The sequence below is a fragment of the Caloenas nicobarica genome, chromosome 28 (genome assembly GCF_036013445.1).
Source record: "Caloenas nicobarica isolate bCalNic1 chromosome 28, bCalNic1.hap1, whole genome shotgun sequence".
NCBI classification, from domain to species: domain Eukaryota; kingdom Metazoa; phylum Chordata; class Aves; order Columbiformes; family Columbidae; genus Caloenas; species Caloenas nicobarica.
The window spans coordinates 1,796,913-1,818,596 of record NC_088272.1 but is presented as its reverse complement, the minus strand read 5'-3'; the positions used below and the strand labels follow the sequence as shown (position 1 = coordinate 1,818,596).

General features: G+C 52.1%; 1 protein-coding gene and 1 pseudogene across 1 annotated transcript; one reads left to right on the top strand and one right to left on the bottom strand.

Moving 5' to 3' along the window:
* The first annotated feature begins 13,720 nt into the window (after positions 1–13,720).
* Positions 13,721–14,725, top strand: LOC135999493 (olfactory receptor 14J1-like). Its single transcript, XM_065653062.1, has one exon. The coding sequence runs from the start codon at positions 13,721–13,723 to the stop codon at positions 14,723–14,725; it is 1,005 nt and encodes a 334-aa protein (XP_065509134.1).
* Positions 14,726–18,053: 3,328 nt separating this feature from the next.
* On the bottom strand, positions 18,054–21,425 carry LOC135999347 (olfactory receptor 14J1-like; annotated as a pseudogene).
* Between the last annotated feature and the right edge of the window lie 259 nt (positions 21,426–21,684).

The window sequence follows — 21,684 nt, the reverse complement described above, 5'->3', positions numbered from 1 at the left end:
GAGCCCGTCCCCCATGCTCAGCTCTGTCCTGCTCACACCTCCTGGCACCGGGCACTGCCCAGGGGCAGCTCTGTGTGTGCAGGGGCTCAGGAGCAGCTCTGGCAAGTCCTAACGAGAACTGGGGTCTTAGCACCTTCTCCAGGGCAGAGAAATAAATTCCCATGTCCCACTGCCCACCCAGCCAACCAAGAGTGGAAAAAACTCAAAACTTAAAATCATCCCTATGAGATAAATGCTTCCTCAGTGTCCTTCATAAGGAACCTCTGCAAATGTCCTGGGGGTGAGCTGGAGCTGTGAGCTGCCCTGATCCACGCAGTTCCCTCTCAACAGCAGAAGGACCCTGCCCTGCTGGGAGTCGCTCCTTCCACCCACAGCTTCTCCCCTCAGTGTTCTTGGGATCTCCCCGGTCAGGCTGAGCGCTGACCCTGGCAGGCGGCAGAGTCCCTGCCCTGGCACAGCCCTGGGGCGCAGGGACCCTGCTCTGCAGGACAGCCCTGGGCACCCCTGGGTGCTCACCCAGCTTCACACCCTGCAGCTGGGAGAAGGCAGCTGTCGTGCCCTGTCCACGCTGTGAATCCCTGCTGAGGAGCAGATCCTTCTCCTCCACACCAGCCATGGGATGTGCCAGCTCTGCGAGATAATTGCAGGATCCTCATCTGCACCACCCTGCACCCAGAGACTTACTGTGTTAAGGGCTGTGAAGATTTTCCTTAGAGTGATCTCTCAGCATCCTCCCATCCCAGACTGCGTTTCCCTGTCTCTGCCTGGCTCCTCTCCCCTCGGTGCTGCAGGCAGAGCCCTCAGCCCTGCTGCGCTTTGCAGAGGAGCTGCTCCTGGGCAGAGCTGTCTCTCTGCAGCGCTGCCGCTTGCCATGAGCTCCCTCTGTCCCAGGAGCCCAGCCCAGCTCAGCAGCACAGGAGCAGCCCATGATGTCCCTTTCTCTGTCCCCTCTGGGCTCCCTCCAGCTGTCCCTGGGGCTCCAGGGACACATCCTTTGAAACAACCTCAAGTTATCAGTGATGTCGATTCTCTCTCCTCTGCACAGACACTTCTTGCCAGCATTGTGTTCTTTGTGTTAAAAAATAAACTGGTGTGAGAATCATCTTTTCGGGTCCTGTCATTAGACAGGACACCAGGAAGGTTACAGCAAAGGATCTAATTTCTCCAAGCTGGAAGGGGGAAATCTTCATTTCAAGGAATTCAGGCATTTTATTCTGGTTTTATACTCCTAGGTCTAGAGAGAAATTCAGCAATCTTTGGCCATCCCATGTCTGTGCTCTGAAGCAAAGCATTTGCACACATGGGCTCTTGGACACTTGGTACCAGGTTTCCACGGGGCGACTCAGAGGTTTCCTGGTGCCACAGCGGGGGTGGTTCAGCCCAGATGTGAGGCAATGTCCTCAGCCAGGGACCTGACTGGCTGAGCTGGAGCTGTCAGTGTTGCAGACAGAGCTGTGACACGGATGGAATAAACTGCCAAGGCAGGGTGGCAGAAGTTAGTTCATCTGGTCTGCAAGCACAGAAGCCTCCAAGCACAGCAACAGTCCAGAGCAAAACTCAGTCTAGATCTGTAAGGCAATTCAAGGGCCCCATAATGAGCTGTTCCTAGTTCAGGAAAGGAGAAACAAAGACACCTTGTGGCCACTCATTGATTTAATAATGGAAAGAAGTGATATTCTCTGTGTCTCTTGTACTCCATCTTCACCAGTAAGCTCTCCCAGGCCTCTGTGACTGGAGGCAGAACAACCAGCAGTGGATGGGGATCAAGTCAGGGGTCCCTGGAACTAACACAATCCTTTCCAGTCTATGGGACAGGAGGGGCAGCATCCCAGGAGCTGAGACAGCAGGACCATGTCACAGTGAGGCCACTCTCCACCTTCTTGGAAAGCTCATGGAGACTGGGGGGACTCCCTGACCACTGGCAGCTCTCACACATTGTGTGCACTTTTCAAAAATGGCCAATGGGTGAGCAGGGGAACTAAGGGCTGTGCCCCAGAACATGTTCACTGGGACCCCAATTCTGGGTGTCTGAAGGTGACAGGGTTTACCCAGGGCAGGTTGTGCCTGTCCATCCTCTTTGCTTTCTGTGAGGAAAGGACAGGGTTGCTGGATGCGGAGAGAGCAGTGGTGGTCTGTTACCTGGAAGTCAGCAAGGCATTCAGCATCATCCCCCACAATATTCTTGTGTCCAAGGTAGGCTATTATGATCTGTGTCAGTGTGTAAGTAGATGGGTAAAAAACAATCTGGATGGTCAGGCTTGGAAAGGTGCTATAGAAAGGGAGAAACTTTCCAATCCTGAGGACAGTCAAGCCCTGGAATCTGTTTCCCAGGGGTGCGCATCCACTCTACCCCAGAAAGTGTCCAAGATGTGTTTGGATAGAGCCCTGAGTAATCTGGTCCGACCCTGCTTTGAGCAGGAGGTTGGTCAAGACACCTCCCGAGGTCCCATCCAGCCTGAATGATGCTGTCCTTTCATCCCCTTCATGTTTTCAATTTAGGGACAGCTCTCAGGTTCTCTCTGACCACAGGAATAATTCACATGAGGTGCAGGGCTGCTTTACAAGTGCCCCCAAACAGCCCTGACCACATCTTGTGCATCCCTTTTCCTTTGCCCTCACCCAAGTTCTTCTTTTTTGCGGTCCTCATGCCCACCTTGTTGATCCTTTCAGAGCAGGTTGCTCAACAGGTGTCAGCATCCGTGTACAAGTCTGCACATCAGCCAGGCAGCAAAGCCATCGTTACAGAAATGGAGACGAGGCTCTTGACCAGCTCATTGCACCCAGCAATTGGCACAACTTGCCAGCTGAGATTCCCATGAACACCTGAACTTTAAGTGCAGAGCATGCGAGTCCTCGTTGGGTATCCTGGCTTGTCCCCTGACCCATGTCGTGCTTCAGGCTGTGAAGAGAATCAAAACCAACTTTTGGCTGGGGTAGTTTCATTTTACATGTGTCACACAGGGCAGATGAAGGGAGCTCAGAACTCCAGACTTTGCTGCACTGTTGGGACTTGAGAGACTGGAAATGCAGGTGACGGTGTGTGTCAGTGCACACCACATAAACATTCTGGCTTCCTTTGTGCCTTTGCACCTACCTGGGATCTGTTCCTTGGCCTTCTTTGCCTAAAAAAGAAGTAATCTTCCCTGTGTCACCTCCACTCACACCAGAAAAAAAGGGAGAAAAGTATGAAAGGGGTGATTTCAGGGCAATTCTGTCCAAAGAAATACTTTCTAAATGATAAAAATTGTAGAAGTGAGAGGAAAAGCTCTTAAAAAGAACTCCATGCAAGAGGTCAGCTACTGAGACGTAGCAGCTCTTTTGAGAAGCAAGAATGACTGTTGGGAATGAAATTAAAAAACTTTAGTTCAGCATCATCATCATCAAGAATAAAGAATTCCCTGTTATTCTTATTAGTGATTGTACCACTTTTCAAAAACATCCTTGAGATTGTCTCTATTTTTCAATGGCTCCAAAACTGAGCCGGTCAGATTTTGAAAGGACTGCTTCAAATCTCTGCAACTCAGATCTCTACAACTGTCTCTCATCGAAGGTCTTTTACCCCAGAAAGGGGAAAACTCCCAATGCAGGCACCAAACCAGTGCCCAACCTGCCTGGAGAGCCAGGCCAGTTGTGCCACACAGCAGCCGACCTCGGGGACAGCTGGAGGTGATGGGAATTGAAATGGTTTTGACTCAAATCATAATTTAGGTTGGAAAAGACCCTTAAGGTCATAAAGTCCAATCATAAATACGACACTGCCAAGTCCACCCATTACACCATATCCCTAAGCGCCATGTCTACACATCTTTTCAATACCTTCAGGGATGGAAGCTCCAGTCCTGAGCTGGCAGGACAACACTGTCTGCAGTTACACATAAGATACCTGTCATGGCTGTGACTTCAGAGTTTCTCACACCCTTCACTGAGCAGGGCGGGTGTTGGGAGATGGGCGCACACTTCAGTTTACAGATGCCAGGACAGAGCCCAAGCCATGCTTCCCTTCTGCTCTGGCATCCCATTTCTTGAGATACAAAGCTGGTGGACCTTCTGTGGATAATCGTGGTAAAAGGCATCAATAATCATTCAAGTCTTTGTGTAATTTCTCTAAGAGTGTCAATATTAAAAATAATAATTAAAAAAAATAAAAAAGGGTTCATTTGCCTACATATAAATATCTGTAACACAGTAGTCTGCATCTGTGGTAGCCCCACTGGCAGGGCCAATCCACAGAATCACAGAATGTTAGGGATTGGAAGGGACCTCAAAAGATCATCTAGTCCAATCCCCCTGCCGGAGCAGGAAAACTTAGGTGAGGTTACACAGGAAGGCGTCCAGGCGGGTTTTGAATGTCTCCAGAGAAGGAGAATCCACAACCCCCCTGGGCAGCCTGTTCCAGTGTTCTGTCACCCTCACTGAGAAGAAGTTTCTTCTCACATTTAAGTGGAACCTCTTGTGTTCCAGCTTGGACCCATTACCCCTTGTCTTACTGTTGGTTGTCACCGAGAAGAGCCTAGCTCCATCCTCGTGACACCCACCCTTTATATATTTATAAACATTGATGAGGTCACCCCTCAGTCTCCTCTTCTCCAAGCTAAAGAGACCCAGCTCCCTCAGCCTTTCCTCATAAGGGAGATGCTCCACTCCCTTAATCATCTTTGTGGCCCTGCGCTGGACTCTCTCCAGCAGTTCCCTGTCCTTCTTGAACTGAGGGGCCCAGAACTGGACACAATATTCCAGATGAGGTCTCACCAGGGCAGAGTAGAGGGGAAGGAGAACCTCTCTCGACCTACTAACCACCCCCCTTCTAATACACCCCAGGATGCCATTGGCCTTCTTGGCCACAAGGGCACAGTGCTGGCTCATGGTCACCCTGCTGTCCCCAGGACCCCCAGGTCCCTTTCCCCTACACTGCTCTCTAATAGGTCATTCCCCAACCTATACTGGAACCTGGGGTTGTTCCTGCCCAGATGCAAGACTCTACATTTTCCCTTATTATATTTCATTAAATTTTCCCCTGCCCAACTCTCTAGCCTGTCCAGGTCTCACTGGATGGCAGCACAGCCTCTGGCGTGTCAGCCACTCCTCCCAGCTTGGTGTCATCAGCAAACTTGCTGATAGTACACTCAATTCCCTCATCTAAGTCATTGATGAATATATTGAATAATACTGGTCCCAGTACCGACCCTTGAGGGACTCCACTAGATACAGGCCTCCAACCAGACTCCGCCCCATTGATCACGACTCTCTGGCTTCTCTCCTTCAGCCAGTTTGCAGTCCACCTCACTACCCGATCATCCAGTCCACTCTTCCTCAGTTTTGCCGTGAGGATGCTGTGGGAGACGGTGTCAAATGCTTTGCTGAAGTCAAGGTAGACCACATCCACTGCTCTGCCATCGTCAATCCACCTTGTTACGTCTTCATAAAAGGCTATGAGGTTGGTCAAACACGACTTCCCCTTGGTGAAGCCATGTTGACTGTCCCTGATGACCCTCTTATCCTTGATATGTCTTAAGATGGCACCAAGGATAAGGTGTTCCATCACTTTCCCAGGGATGGAGGTGAGGCTGACCGGTCTATAGTTGCCCGGGTCCTCCTTCTTGCCCTTTTTGAAGACCGGAGTGACATTTGCTTTCCTCCAGTCCTCAGGCACCTCTCCCGTTTCCCAAGACTTGGCAAAGATGATGGAGAGCGGTCCAGCAATGACTTCAGCCAGCTCCCTCAGCACCCTCGGGTGCATCCCATCTGGACCCATGGATTTATGGATGTCCAGATTGCTTAATTGTTCCCTAACCCAGTACTCATCAACTGAGGCAGACTCCTCCATTGCCCTGCCTTCCTCTGGGGCCTCAGGGGTACGGGGCTCCTCAGGACAGCCTCCAGCAGAGTAGACAGAGACAAAGAAGGCATTCAGTAATTCTGCCTTCTCTGTATCTTCTGTCACCAGGGCACCCACCCCGTTCATCAGTGGGCCTACATTGCCTCTGGTGTTAGTTTTATCTGCCATGTATTTGAAGAACCTCTTCCTGTTGTCCTTGACCCCTCTCGCCAGGTTTAACTCTAAGGAGGCCTTAGCTTTCCTAGTTGCCTCCCTACATCCTCTGACAACAGCCTTATATTCTTCCCAAGTGGCCAGCCCCTCCTTCCATGATTTGTAAACCCTCCTCTTCCACCTGAGTTTGCCCAGCAGTTCCCTGTTTAACCACGCAGGTCTCCTGGCTCCCTTCCTTGACTTCGGGCGCGTCGGGATGCACTGATCTTGAGCTTGGTAGAAGCAGTCCCTGAAAGTTAACCAACTATCTTGGGCGCCTTTACCCTCAAGCAGCCTTGCCCACGGGATTTCCTCCAGCAACTGTTTGAAAAGGCCAAAGTCGGCCCTGCTGAAGTCCAGGGTTGCAATTCTGCTCGGTATTCTGCTCCCACCACAGGAGATTCTGAACTCCACCATCTCATGGTCACTGCAACCAAGGCAGCCCCCCACCTTTACTGCTTCGACCAGACCCTCCTTGTTAGCGAGGACGAGATCCAGCAGCGCACCTCTTCTAGTCGGCTCCTCCACCATTTGCATCAGAAAGTTATCGTCAATGCACTGGAGGAACCTCCTAGACTGAGGCTGGCTGGCTGAGTAGTCCTTCCAGCAAACATCAGGGTAGTTAAAATCCCCCATAACAACCAGAGCCTGTGACTGTGAGGCCACGCTCAGCTGCCCGTAGAGGCCTCATCAACATCCTCACCCTGATCTGGTGGCCTGTAATAGACTCCCACAACAGTGTCACCCCTGCCAGCCTGCCCCTTAATTCTCACCCACAGACTCTCAACTCGCTCCTCAACCGCACCTGGACAGTACTCTATACATTGCAGTTGCTCTCTCACATAAAGAGCAACTCCACCACCAGGTGGAGCAACTCCAATAGGTATTTGCAGTATAAGGCATGATACCCCATCCATAAGTACATATCTAAGTGGTTCAGATGAAGGGTGGTCTGGCAAAAATCACCCTGTTCCTCCCCAGGTGCACGGACACTGCTCATGTGCCTCTCCAGAGAGTGGCAGAAGCCGGATGCCCTTCTCAGGACAGACTCCTTCCAGGAGAGACACAGCAATGGGAGTAACTCCTCAGGTCTTCATGGCATTTCACTCAGCATCAGTTTTTATATATTTGTTTTTTTCCTGTGACTACTCTTTCTGCACAAATGCTCACAAAAAGACACCCATTTAGTAAAACATGGTCATAAAGGCACTGTGATGGACAAGAAACCTCACCATGAGCTCTGGAGGGAGGGAGGAAGATGATAATAAGCACCAGGAAGAACCAAGGAGCTCAAGGCCTCTTCTGAAGAGTGAGAGGCCCTGAGCAGCAGTGAGCGGCCATGTGTGGTGTGGGAGGGTCAGGGGATGTGAGGTAGAGAAGGGTGATGGCTGATGACTTCAGCAAATCCTTACAACCATGTCTGAGCCTGCAAGTGGGATGTGGCTGATGTCTGCGGGTGGAGGAGGAATAGGAGAAAGGCTTTGGGGTATACTGGAAAGAAGGCAGGCTTCTCTTGGACTAGTCATACATGGCAGTGACATTTGCATGCTGTGGGCATGGCTGTGCCTGGGAGATGGGAATGGCTGCTGCTGGGGGGGCTGTGCTCAGGCATGGCCCATGAGCTGACCTTGCTCTGCTCCTCTCTTGCACTCCCCATGCTTGGATGGTCCTCAGGAATCATCCATGAGCCCGGAGGAAGCACCAGCCTCCTGGAGTGTTGGCCCATTACTGGAGGACAAGAGTGAAAGGTTTGTGAGACACATGGGAGTGCAGGAAGAGACGGGTCTATGCGTAGTAGTAAACGTGTTAAAGAAGAAGACCTAAAGACCATTGGCTGATCGTGCTAATGTGGAATAGATTGATTTTTCTTTTTTATTTTAGGGCAGCAGAAGAAGGAACGTGTGCTTTCAGTGGATCCAAAGAGCGGATTCAAGCAAGTTTGGGACCGGGACAGCTCAGGTGATTGGTGACCATTGCAGGTCTATGAAAGAAGCTGCATGGGCTTGGGGGACCTCATAGGCATTGCCAAATCCTCAGAAAACTAGAGCCCTGTGGATAAAGCAACAGCACTTGGCACCAAACCCACACCCAAAACACAAATACTCTCCCAGTGACCACAGGCAGAGCCTTGAGAAACGTTTGACTGAAAGGGTCTCCTGTGCTAGGCCCTGGGGGTCAGGGCTTGGCCATTCTGATGCTAAACAACCATGAAGGGCTGACAGGGCACCAGAGCCACCTCCACATCGCCTTTACCACCTCTGACCATTGTCTCCAGGCTTTTCCTTCACCAGCCTCCTGGGACAGGGACTGCTTGTGTCAGCGATGGCCCCTCGTGGGGTCCCAAACACCCTCAGAAATTTGGGGTGTGTTTCTGCCTTTCACTTCATTAGAGGTTTGTTCATTCTTTCAGTAGCTGCAGTTCAGGACCATGGCAGCAGAGGGCTCATTAACAGCCAAAATGCGCTTACAAGCCAAGGCTCTCTGCAGCACTTGCCTAAAGGCATCAAGTCTAGTGTGGATGATTAGAGACATTTCAGAACAGTAGCCAAACAGTGAGCATTTCCATAACAAATACTAATTAAGCCAAATTTCTTTTATTTCTGTCCCCCTCCCAATGCCCTCGTTTCCAGAACAGCTGGTATCAACAATCTCCAATAAATATTGATCTAGAGAATCTCCTGATAAAGACTGAATGTGTGAGAAAGTTGGGTGACTGACGCACCACTTGAGCGAGGAGACAGGATAGGACAACTCAGGAGGAATCACACAACTCTGGACCAAGAGGTGGGTGTTCCTGGGAATCTCAGGTGCCACAGCACAGCGATACTTGTGTTCAGGGAGCCGGTCAAGTGACCCATCTCCTTTTCTGTAATGGTGTCTGAGTTTGCTCAGGTAACCCCTGACTTGAGCCCCATCCACTCCTGGCTGTTCTCCAGACTCCTGCCTTCAGGAACAAAGTCCCAGGAGACCTTGCTGGTGAAGATGGAGGCAAAGAAGCCGTGAAGTACCTCAGTCCTGTCTGATTCTACTCTTACGAAGTTCAGCAGCAGGCCCACGTTCGCCCTGTCTATTCTTTTACTGTAAGGAAGCAATGTCAGGTCATCTTGCTGCCCTCAGCCTCCCCTGCAGGTATCAAGTCCAGGGCAGCTTTGGCATCATCCGCACATCCATGGACAAGGATTCTAAATTCCTCCTTGGCAGCTTCCCCTGCTTCTACCTTCTGTGTGCTGCCTTTTTGCCCTGGAGCTCCATCTGTTCAGACAAGCAACCTCATGACATAAAGTCTTCTTTTCATGGGTACTTGGAGAGATCATTCTTGTGCCTGGAGCAGGCTGATTTCCTGAGCTCCTTCACCCTTCAGACCTACTTCCATGTCACCACCTTTATTGGCCGCCGTCTCCCAGCATGTCAATGTCTTCTCCTCTGGAGCCCACCAGCCTGTGCTCTGCTGCTGGCCTTCCTCCCTCCCCTCTGGTGCCTGGAATCCCACTGTTACCTGGTCACCACAGCCAAGGTGGACACTGATGTTCACATCCCTCACCAGCTCTTCTTTGTCTCCCAGTTCCAGATCCATGTGAGCATCACCCTTGTTGTCCCACCAGGCAGCCACGTTAAGAAGTTGTCCCAAGATCCTCTGGACCGTTGGCACCTGCCGCTTTGCCTGGCCAGTGAATGCCAGGGCAATTACAGTTCCCCATAGGAACCTGCTGATTGACTGGAGACTTCCTCAGGTTGCTGACAGAGGATCTTTTCCATTTCTTCTCCATGATCAAGTAGTTTGTAACATCCAAGACATTATCACCCTGTGTTGGGTTTACATGGCAAAGTCTTGGAACTGGGGGTGAGTGTGGGTGTGCTACAGTTGTCACCTCTCTGAGAAGACAACAGGAGTTTGATGTCAGACAGAGCCGATATGAGCTGGCTCCAAGATGGACCCACTCCTTGACAAATCTGAGCCACTCAGTGATGCTGGCAGCACCTCTGTGATATTGTATTTGAGAAAGGGTAAAAAACGCTGCACAACAGCAGGTGGGAGAGAGCAGGGAGGAAATGTGAGAGAAAAAACACTGCAAACACCAAGGTCATATCCCATAGGACCCAAGCAGGTCCCTCAGCAGGCCAAAGCCTGCTCTCCTGAAATCCTGCTCTTTGCCTTGTTATCATCTTCCAGGAGCCTCAACTCTACTTTCCCACCCCTGACTGTTCCATCCCTGACCAACCCTTTCTGGTTTGTAAGTGTGAAGTCCCACAGGGCACCTCACCTCACTGACCCCTCAGCCACCTGTGTCAGGAAGATGTTGTCCATGAGCTGCAAAACCCTCCTGGATGGCTGGTACCTTGCAGCTATTGGGATATCTTAGGTCTGCCATGAGGACACTGCCTGGAAACATGAGGCTTCTTTCATTTGTCTGAAGGAGGCCTCATCTAATTCCTCTTCCTCATCAGTGAGTCAGTAGCTGATGTCCACCCACCACAACATTGCCCATGTTGTTCTGCCCTCTCATGCTGACTCCTCAACTTTCAGCTGATATTCTCTGTCCCCAGGCAGAGCTCCACACATTCCTGATGTTCTCCCACATGAAGGGAAACTTCCCCTCTAAGTCCAGACCTCTGGCATTACGAGCACTAGCCCCGCAAGACAGCAAAGTTTCTCCTGCAGGTGATATTCGTAGTGTCCTGTAACTCCTCATGATGTTATCTTGGTATAGACACCCTCATCAGGATAAACCATGTGCATGTAAACACTAACAGCTGGAGCTTCTTCTCCCCCTGGCTATGGCTGTTGTCTCCAGCTCTGATGCCTGTGAGGAGACACCTTGTCCTTACAGCACAGGGGCCTCATGGCCTCCTTGTCCCCAGCCAGGAACCTGGGAGGTGTGGGACCATAGTCCTGCCCTTGGCCTTGCACAGCCCCACATCACACTGTCCCAGGAAGGGCCCTGGGCAACGTGGGAGGGACAGGATCTGCCTTCCCAGGGCTGGGGGTCAGGGCTTGGCCCTTTGGTTAATGAAACACAACCAGGTTTACTGATCATCAGAGAGAACTTCACCTTGATTTGCCTGACGTGTTGTCTCTGCCTCCAGTTTCCTCTCTAACCAAATCTTGGAGTCATTTCCTCAATAGTGTTCCTCAGTGGAACCCTTTAACATAACAAGAAACTTTGGAGTTTGAATCTGACTTGGACTTCTTGAGAGGTTTCTTCAACTTCCTCCAGGGTCTGAGGTTCATGGCCTCAGCACCAAACCCACCAGAGGGGTCATTAAAGTGCCTTGGGCTGCTCCTGTGCTGCTGAGCTGGGCTGGGCTCCTGGGACAGAGGGAGCTCATGGCAAGCGGCAGCGCTGCAGAGAGACAGCTCTGCCCAGGAGCAGCTCCTCTGCAAAGCGCAGCAGGGCTGAGGGCTCTGCCTGCAGGACCGAGGGGAGAGGAGACAGGCACAGAGAGGGGAAACACAGTCTGGACTAGTGAGACGGCTGAGAGAGCACTGGAGGAGAAATCTTTGCAGCCTTGCCATGGTAAGTCTCTGGGTGCAGGGCAATGCAGCTGTAGCTCCTGCAGGCATCTCCTCAAGTTAGCACAGGCACAGCTTGAGGGATCTGTAAGGAGGGGGCTCTTGTCAGGCAATTTTGAACAGCTGTGAATCTGGGTGAGCAGCCAGGGGTGCCCAGGGCTGTCCTGCACAGCAGGGTCCCTGCACCTCAGGGCTGTGCCGGGGCAGGGACTCTGCCGCCTGCCAGGGTCAGCGCTCAGCCTGCCCGGGGAGATCCCCACGGTGCTGTGGGGAGAAGCTGTGGGGGGAAGGAGCAACCCGTATCAAGGCAGGAAAGGTGCTTCTGCTGTTAAGGGGGTGCTGTGTGGATCAGAGCGGCTCACAGCTCCAGATCACCCCCAGGATTTTTCCAAGTGGATGCTTCAAGCAGAAGATCAATGCAAGGATTACCAGACAGATAGGGAGCTTTCCTGAGCCTGTCTTTTCAGTTTCAAATCCCGAGGGTTGGGGGGTGCAGGAAAGGATAAAATGAAAATGAGTTCACATGCTTAAACAAGTCGATACTCCTGAACTGCAACTCCAATTAATCATTACATCTTCCAGAATCCTCATTAACATTCCTTCAGCTGCTGCTCTGCCTGTGCACAACACCAGCATCATATCTGCTGAACTCATCAGCCTTACTCTGACCTGTCCTTTTCCCCAGTCTGCAAACAGGACGATGCCCCCAGGCAGTGCCCTGTGAACAGACAGGATCTGTAGGGCCAGGGTGAGGGCACAGAGGGTAGGATGGTCTGTGAGCACTGACAGGGAAAAGACATGGACAGGGAAACTGTTCCCACGGGGAGAATGTCCAGGCAGCAGGGAAATGATCAGAAATGAGAGGAAAATAAACCCGCAATTGTTCTGGGAGGGAAAGCAGAAAAAACTCCGTATGACTCCTGCAGTTCAGATCCCTCCTGTGAGCAGCCCCCTCGCCTCCTCTCCCACCCAGCAAAGCCTCTGCCCTCAGGGCCGGGGGCTCCAAGGCATGAAGCAGCTCCTGTGCAGCCAGAGCTCCAGTTCCCTCTGCAGAGCACAGGGGCTGAGAGCAGCTGCCCGGCAATGCTGGTGTGTGGGAGGTGGCTGCACAGCTGGGGAAGGGTGACGCTGTCTGAGTGCCCGGCTGCCTCTGCCCTGGCCTCTCTCACACCCACCCTCACCGCAGTTTCCTTCTTGCTCCACTGCTCTGGGTCACTGTTGGTGTGATCTGGTTCTTGCTGACAGGCTCTCTGGGGATGGGAGTTTCAGCTGCAGAGTCACAGCCTGATCTTGTGGGTCCTTTCCTGCAGCTGTGTCCATGGGAACACGTGTCCCAGCTTTGCTCTGAGCTGTGGGGCTGTGGGCAATGCAGTGTGTGGGGCTGGGGAATGAGCTGAGTCTCCCTGAATCAAATGGCATCATTAGGACACTTGGATATCTCCTGGGAGTTTACATAGATGCTCTGAACTATCCTTCAGGATGCAAACCTGTACTACAGCATCCTTGTGTTATCCGAAAGCCCCACGGAGAAATGCGGAGCTGCTGTGACAGAGAAAATGCTGTTGGGTTTGTGAGATGAGCAGTTTCCGGGCTATAATTTGGGGTGTTGAGACATTAGGAGAGGGTGAGACATGTCATGGTCCGAGGTGGATCCCTCTGCTCTCAGCAGTGCCTGGTGGCTTTTCAGGGTGACATGGCAGTGTGATCAGCCTCCATCTCAGAAAGGTGCCAGCCCAGGGCAGCTGGAGCAAGACAGAGGGACAGAGCAGCTGCCCTCACTCTGCACTGACCCACAGGCATCCTCTGGTCTCGCAGGACTCGCTCTGTTCTCCCTGAGTGCAGCAGAAATGCTGAGGGTTTCTGACACCCTACAACACTTCCCAGAGTGGGAGGGGAGAAGGAGCTATAGAAACTACAAACCTCTCAAACTCAGTTTCTCAGGTCTGGGGGTACAGATGCTGACAGTCCCTTCTGCAGCAGCAGCGGTTCCATCTGACAAAGCTGAACCCCAGGACTGGCCCCTGCCCCACCCCATCACACAGGGTCAGGCTGACTCCTCAAGAGCCCCTGGGCAGAGACCCTGCTCTTCATTGCACACTCATCAAGCACCGACCAGGGCTCCAGCCAGGACGTTCTCCTGGAAAAAGAAAAGGGTCTCTTTGTGGGAGGTTCTGTGGGAAATGACTTTGATTTTGCTCAGAGGAGTCTCATCTAAACCGTCACTGTCTTTTCCTCCTTGCACAGGTCCTCATGCCCACAGGCAGCAAATGTCCAACAGCAGCTCCATCACCCAGTTCCTCCTCCTGGCGTTCACAGACACACAGGAGCTGCAGCTCTTGCACTTCTGGCTCTTCCTGGGCATCTACCTGGCTGCCCTCCTGGGCAACGGCCTCATCATCACCACCATAGCCTGTGACCAGCACCTCCACACCCCCATGTACTTCTTCCTGCTCAACCTCGCCCTCCTCGACCTGGGCTGTATCTCCACCACTGTACCCAAATCCATGGCCAATTCCTTCTGGGATACCAGGGCCATCTCATACTCGGGATGTGCTGCACAGCTCTTTTCGTTTGCCTTCTTGATAGTAGCAGAGTATTCTATGCTCACCATCATGTCCTACGACCGCTACGTTGCCATCTGCAAACCCCTGCACTACGGGACCCTCCTGGGCAGCAGAGCTTGTGTCCACATGGCAGCAGCTGCCTGGGCCAGTGGGTTTCTCAATGCTCTGCTGCAAACGGCCAATACATTTTCACTGCCACTGTGCAAGGGCAATGCCCTGCACCAGTTCTTCTGTGAAATCCCCCAGATCCTCAAGCTCTCCTGCTCAGATGCCTACCTCAGGGAATCTGGGCTTATTGTTGTTGGTGTCTGTGTGTTCTTTTTGTGTTTCATGTTCATTGTGGTGTCCTATGTGCAGATCTTGAGGGCTGTGCTGAGGATCCCCTCTGAGCAGGGACGGCACAAAGCCTTTGCCACGTGCCTCCCTCACCTGGCCGTGGTCTCTCTGTTCATCATCACTGCCATGTTTGCCTACCTGAAGTCCCCCTCCATCTCCTCCCCATCCCTGGACCTGGTGGTGTCTGTTCTGTACTCAGTGGTGCCTCCAGCAGTGAACCCCCTCATCTACAGCATGAGGAACCAGGAGCTAAAGGATGCCCTGAGGAAACTCATGGCTGGATAATTTTCAAAGGCTTTAAACTTCCCATCTTCTGCATATCACTCATGACATAACTCATGACAGGTCCAACCTGTCTTTTTTATATTTCGTCGTTGTAGATGATTTTTTGGAGTTAGGGGAAGGCTTGTTTGGTTTTGCTTTTTTAACTATGATAATACTGCCCACAAAGAAATGTTATTATTCATCCCACTTCTAATTTTCTGTCCACCTTTATAGTTCAAGTGAAAGACCTTGTAAATGAGAAGTTGTGCTCTCTGTGTATTTAAACAAAATAAATGACCCTGCAGTGAACAGTTTGTCTGAGATCTTTCCTCTGCAACCTTTGTGAAGGTCAATACAAGGTGTCTGTCGGCAAAGATGGAGGAAACGGTCACAGCAGAGCAGCTCTGCCAGGGAGCACCAGCCTTGTTCTTCCCAGAGTCCTTCTCTTTCCACTTCCCCACTCTCCTTCTCAGCCCTTGTGCTGCTGCAAGGCCTGAGGGCTCCCAGGGCTTGGTCACAGTCGAACTGTGTGTCGGTCCTGTGACCAGGACAGGCAATGGGCACTTGTGTGACAGAGCTGGCCTCAGAACAGCATCTCCAGCAGCAAGGGGATCTCCTTAGCACAGTGCCTGAAGGTTTAGATCTTCTTCCAGAGTTGTTTTAAAGAACAGGCCTAAGGAACAGACTCTCAAGGGGCTCATTGTTTGGCTTGTTTCTCTGTGGGCTCAGTGTGATGGGATCAGGGTCCCAGTGTGGCTTTCGAGGGACTTCGGGCTGGTTGTTCAGCAGTTGCTTGTTGGTGGCCAGCACCCACGCACATGGTGAATAAGGCAGGGTCCCTCTGAGCACCCTCCGTGGCCACCCAAGAGTTTGTGTGGGAGGCGGTCAGTGGCAGTGACCACCATCAGCTGGGGCTGCCTCCCAGTCTGGCCAGTACGGCCCCGCAGAGTCACCACAGCCCGGGCACCACAGCCCACTTGATCTACAGAGCAAAACCCCAGCTCGGGGGCTGTGGGGAGCGTGGGGACAGGGTGCAGGAATGGCAGCCAGTGCAGGTGTGCTCTCCCTAGGGAAAGGCTTTGTGGGGAGATGGGATGTCCCAGGAGAAGAACAGGACACAGTGTGTGTGCAAGAGAGACATGGAAACAGTCTGTCATGCTGCCGGGTGCCAGCTTGGGGCTGTTGCCTCTTGCAGCCACCACACCATTTTGATCATTGTCCTCTCACCAGGGCTCAGAGAGCTTGTTCTACCCCCATGGAAGGACACCAGACGACTAGATCAGAAGTCCAGGTTTGCACTGAGGGGAGATGTGAGCATGCACATCCTGTGCGGGGGCAGATGTACCCTAATAAGCACAAATGCCATCAGCTGTTCCTGTGGGTGCCATGGAGGCCTGTAGGACAGTGTATTGAGGTCACTTCATGTTGAGTAACTTCCCCAAGAAACCACCGGCATGCAGCACTGGGATGTGATTCCTGGAACCAAGGCCAGTGTGACCTCCCTGGAGACCTGCTACAGCTCCAGCACCCAGACCCACTTGCTGCCCAGTTTTGTGGCTGACAACGGCACCATGTCTGCTCACAGATGTGTTAGGACTATTTTCTGCAGCTCTTGCATATGCTGAGCATTTGCATTTCAGAACCATTTCTCCCCTTCCTGTTCACATGGGCATCCCATGAATGCATCACTGCTCTCTACCCCAGTGTAGACAGGCACAAGGCTTTCTCCACCAGCTCCTCTCACCAGTGCCACTGTTTTCTACAGCATCCTCATCCTTGACTGTGGGATGCCCAGAACAACCCTCCCAAGACAGTTTGATAAAGCCTTTTTTCTACACCATCCCCACATCCCTGCTCCCCCTCATCCACAGCTTGAGGACCAGAAAGGTTTGGCACTGAGCAAAATGCTCAGGAAAGCTTTGAGGTGCACAGAGAGCCCATCGACATATTGACAAGCTGCTCTCTTCTGAACAAGCCCAGAAGACCTGGACAGCATTTGCCGTGTCCCAGAAACTTGCCTGGAAGGTTGGGTTATGGAGAAAATTTTTGGTGCGGGAAGGGGCAGACAGGCGCTGGTGGAACTGGCTGGTGTGACCGTGAGACATGTCTCAAACACCTCAGAAAAGTCATGGCTCTCAGGGAGGTTGCATAGTCCTCTGAGAAAGAAAACATCACAAATGACTTACCATAGAATCATAGAATAATTGTGGTTGGAAGAGACCCTTAAAATCATTGAGTCCAACCATAACCTAAATCTGGCACTAAACCATGTCCCTAAAAGCCCCATCTGTCTGTCTTTTAAACACCTCCAGGGATGGCGACTCGACCCCCTCTCTGGGCAGTCTGTTCTGTTGCTTCAAAACCCTTTCTGTGAAAAAATGTTTCCTAACATCCAATCGCAACCTTCCTTGGCACAAATTGAGGCCATTTCTTCTTGTCCTCTCACTTGGTACTTGGCAGAAGAGACCAACACCCTCCGTGCTACAACCTCCTTTCAGAGAGCTGTAGAGAGTGATAAGGTCTCTCCTCAGCCTCCTTTTCTCCAGACTGAATTCCCCAAGGTCCCTCAGCTGCTCCTCATAAGACTTGTGCTCCAGCCCCTTCACCACCCTTGTCACCCTCCTCTGATCTCTCTCCAGCACCTCGATGTCTTCCTTGTCATGAGGGGCCTAAATTGACCACAGTACAAGGGGATGATCTCTTCTCTAGTCCTGCTGGCCACACTGTTCCTGATACAAGCCAGGATGCTGGTGGCCTTTTTGGCCACCTGGGCACACGCTGGCTCAGGTTCAGCTGCTGTCAATGAACACCAGCAGGTCCTTTTGTGCCAGGCAGCTTTCCAGTCACTCTTCCCCAAGCCTGTAGTGCTGCCTGGGTTGTTCTGACCCAAGTGCAGGACCCAGCACTTGGCCTTGTTAAGCCTCCTACAATTGGCCTCAGCCCAACGATCCAGCTCATCTAGATCCCTCTGTATGGCCTTCCCACCCTCCAGCAGATCAACACTCCAGAACAATTTGTCGTCATCTATGAAGTTACTGAGGGTTGACTCGATCACCTCATCCACATCATCGATAAAGAGATTAAACAGAACTGGCCCCAGTACCAAGCCCTGGGGAACACCACTCGTGACCGGCCACCCACTGGATTTGTCTCCATTCACCGCAACACTTTGTGCCTGGCAAAAGCATCCTTGTATTCCTCTTAAGCCTCCCGTCACTCCTTCCAAAGCTTATAAATTCTCTTTTTATTCCTAAACTGCAGACACAATTGTCTGTTCAGCCAGGCCGGCCTACTTCCCCGCTGGTTTGCCGTCTGGCACACGGGGACAGCTGCTCCTGCGCCTCTGAGATCACCTTCCTGAAGAGAGACCAGGTTCCTGGACACCTTTGTCCTTCAGAACTGCCTCCCAAGGGACTCTGCCAACCAGCCTTCTGAACAGGTCAAAGTCTGCCCTTCGGAAATCCAAAGTAGCAGTTCGGCTGACCACCCTCCTGCAGTCCAACTCCTGTCCCTGCACAGGACACCCCACAGGTCACACCGCGTGTCTGAGGACGGTGTCCAGTCTCTTCTTGAACACTGTCAGGTTGGGGCTGGGACACCTCCCTGGGGAGCCTGTTCCAGTGTCCAGCACCCTCTGGGTGAAGAACCTTTTCCTCATGTTCAACCTAAACCTCCCCTGGCACATCCTCCTGCCGTTCCCTCGGGTTCTGTCACTGGTCACCAGAGAGAAGAGATCAGTACCTACCCTTCCTTCTCCCCTTGTGAGGAAGCTGTAGCCACCATGAGGTCTCCTTTTAGTGTTTTCTTCAGCTCTGATGCTGAGAAACCCCTTGGTTTGCTTTCTGAAGCAGAAAGGAGAAGCCATGACCTCCAGGCAATGGGAAAGGGGATCCTGTCCCTCACACACGGCTCAGGGCTCTGCCTGGGACCGTGGGATGTGGGTGTGCAAGGCCAAGGGAAGGACAGCTCTGGTACAACAGCTTCCAGCTTCCCCATCGGGCTGCAAGGAGGAAGTGAGGCCCCAGTGCCATGAGGACAACATGTCTTCTCCCAGGCCTCAGTGGCAGAGACAACTGCCATGGCCAAGGGGACAAAGACCTGGGTTCTGTTGGTCCCTTACAGCCTCACCAGCGCCCTTTGCCATCTCCATCACAGGCTGTTCTACATGGTTCTACACCTGTCCCTCTTTCCCTGCAGCCTGTAGACACCCATGTCACTTCCCGCCTGCTCTCACGCCAGCATTTCTGTCCCTTCTCTGATGTGTCTGCACCCGCACTGGCTGTTCTTTGGAACACAAACCATGGGCTGATCCAGCTCCCTCTGGGTGGCCTCTTGCACCACAGCACTGCCTTTCCAGTGACATTTCTTCCTCCTGATATCCTGTCCTCACCTTTCAAGTTGCACTTTCTGGCTTTTTTTTTCTCTTTCCTGCTTCTTCCCACTAACAAGGAAAGCTCAACCATCTCAGAAACTGCTCTTCATGCAGGAAACCCAACCCATTAGGATTTTTGAAGGTCTTTTACCTGACCGGAGAGAAGTAACCTCACCATGATCTTCTAAAACCCAGGACTGCTGCTGGCCTTTCAGCTTCTCTGGTAGACACGACCATGTTCCTGCTGCTGTTCCATCATATACTCAGGTGGGATGGACATGACAGCCCGTCTCCAAGGCCTCTTACTTGGTAGGGCTCGTGGGTACTTATGCAGAGGTTCTTTCCCAGCCACGTTCCTGCTGCTGGGCTGTCACCTCCAGAGACAGAACTGACCCCACAGTCCCCTTCACAGCCACACGCTGCTTACTGGATTATGAGTTACTGAGACACAACTGACCTCATAATACCACACCCATCCATCTCCCTCCTTAGCACCCAGGACCTGACCAAGACTGAAGCGTGTTCTACACAGTGCTACACGTGCCCCTCTTTTCCTGCAGGCTGTAGACACCCATCACGCTTCCTCTCCTTGTTCAAATTTGTCAAATATATTTCCTACTTACAATGTGAGTGAAAAGCACTACTCACTCACGTTCATTTCACCTCTCGTACATGATGTGCGTACTCACATCTCATCTGTACAACACAAACTCGGACTGTTGAACTACTCATTCAGTGTCCACCCATGAAGGGAAGAACAACCTCTGTGAGCTGGGAAGAGAGGCCAGTGCTGGAAATGCTGGTTGTGAGGGGCCAGTGCATGATGATGTCCTGGGGCAGCTTCCGCGGGGTGTCCAGTGCACAGGGGCACAGCCCAGCCCCTGCTGTGCTGGTCCTGCAGGTCTCTGGCAGGAGGCCTGGCTGTGAGAGGACACTGCTGAGTGCCCAGCCCTGCACACACACTGTTCAGCTGTACACTGGTGTTTGCATCTGCATGTCACTTCAGCATGTTCTACAGAGAAGCTTGGAAGAAGAGCTTAACCTTCAGGCCCTGACCATAGGAGATCACCTTTCTTTCTGGAAAGCTGCTCTGAGGCCAGCTCTGTCACAGCAGTGCCCTTGGCCTGTCCCTGCCTGCGCTCACAGGACTGACACACAGCAGGACGGTGACCAGGCTGCCAGAGCACTCAGGCCTTGCACCAACACAAGGGATGAGAAGGAGAGTGTGGGAGTGGAACGAGAACAGCTCTGGAAGGCCAAGCGCTGCTGCTCCCTGGCAGTGCTGCCAGGCTGGACTCTTTTCCCCTCCTCCCATGCACACAGGAGCTATCCCTGCAGGTCCAAAAAACCTTGCAGGAAGGATATATATTGAAAAACAAGTCACTACAGACACATTTATTTTGTTTAAAGGCAAAGAGAGCACGGCTCCTGATTTACACTAGTGGTTATGAAAGAAAAGCAGACAGAGAATTAGAAAGGGGATGACAACATTATCACAATAAAAAAACAATCAATAACATATAATACAGATGACAGGCTAGATCTCTAATTAGATACATTACAATTCCTATTCAGAAGCAGATGGGCAGTTTATTGTTTCAGAAAACACTAAGATATGAGTTTCCACAGGGCATCCTTGAGCTCCTGGTTCCTCATGCTGTATGAGGGGGTTCACTGCTGGAGGCACCACTGAGTACAGAACAGACACCACCAGGTCCAGGGATGGGGAGGAGATGGAGGGGGGCTTCAGATAGGCAAACATGGCAGTGCTGACAAACAGGGAGACCACGGCCAGGTGAGGGAGGCACGTGGCAAAGGCTTTGTGCCGTCCCTGCTCAGAGGGGATCCTCAGCACGGCCCTCAAGATCTGCACATAGGACAGCACAATGAACACAAAACACCCAAATGATAAACACTAACCAAAATAAGCCCAGCTTCCCTAAAGTAGGACTGTGAGCAGGAGAGCTTGAGGATCTGGGGGATTTCACAGAAGAACTGGTCCAGGGCATTGCCCTTGCACAGTGGCAGTGAAAATGTATTGGCCGTGTGCAGCAGAGCACTGAGAAACCCAGTGGCCCACGCAGCTGCTGCCATGTGGACACAAGCTCTGCTGCCCAGGAGGGTCCCGTAGTGCAGGGGTTTGCAGATGGCAATGTAGCGGTCGTAGGACATGATGGTGAGAAGAGAATACTCTGCTACTATCAAGAAACCTAAGAAGACAACCTGGGCAGCACATCCTGCAAAGGAAATGGCCCTGGTATCCCACAGAGAGTTGGCCATGGATTTGGGCACAGTGATGGAGATGGAGCTCAGGTCGAGGAGAGCGAGGTTGAGCAGGAAGAAGTACATGGGGGTGTGGAGGTGCTGGTCACAGGCTATGGTGGTGATGATGAGGCTGTTGCCCAGGAGGGCAGCCAGGTAGATGCCCAGGAAGAGCCAGAAGTGCAAGAGCTGCAGCTCCCGTGTGTCTGTGAACGGCAGGAGGAGGAACTGGCTGATAGAGCTGCTGTTGGACATTTGCTGTATCTAAGCATGGGCACTGTCATAGGAGGAAAAGATAGTGACAATTTAGGGGAGACTTCTCTGGGAAAAACCAAAGCCATTTCCC

What these genes read in the sequence shown, in the direction of transcription:
- LOC135999493 (XM_065653062.1), top strand. Translation starts at nt 13,721, where the DNA reads ATGACTTTGATTTTGCTCAGAGGAGTCTCATCTAAACCGTCACTGTCT.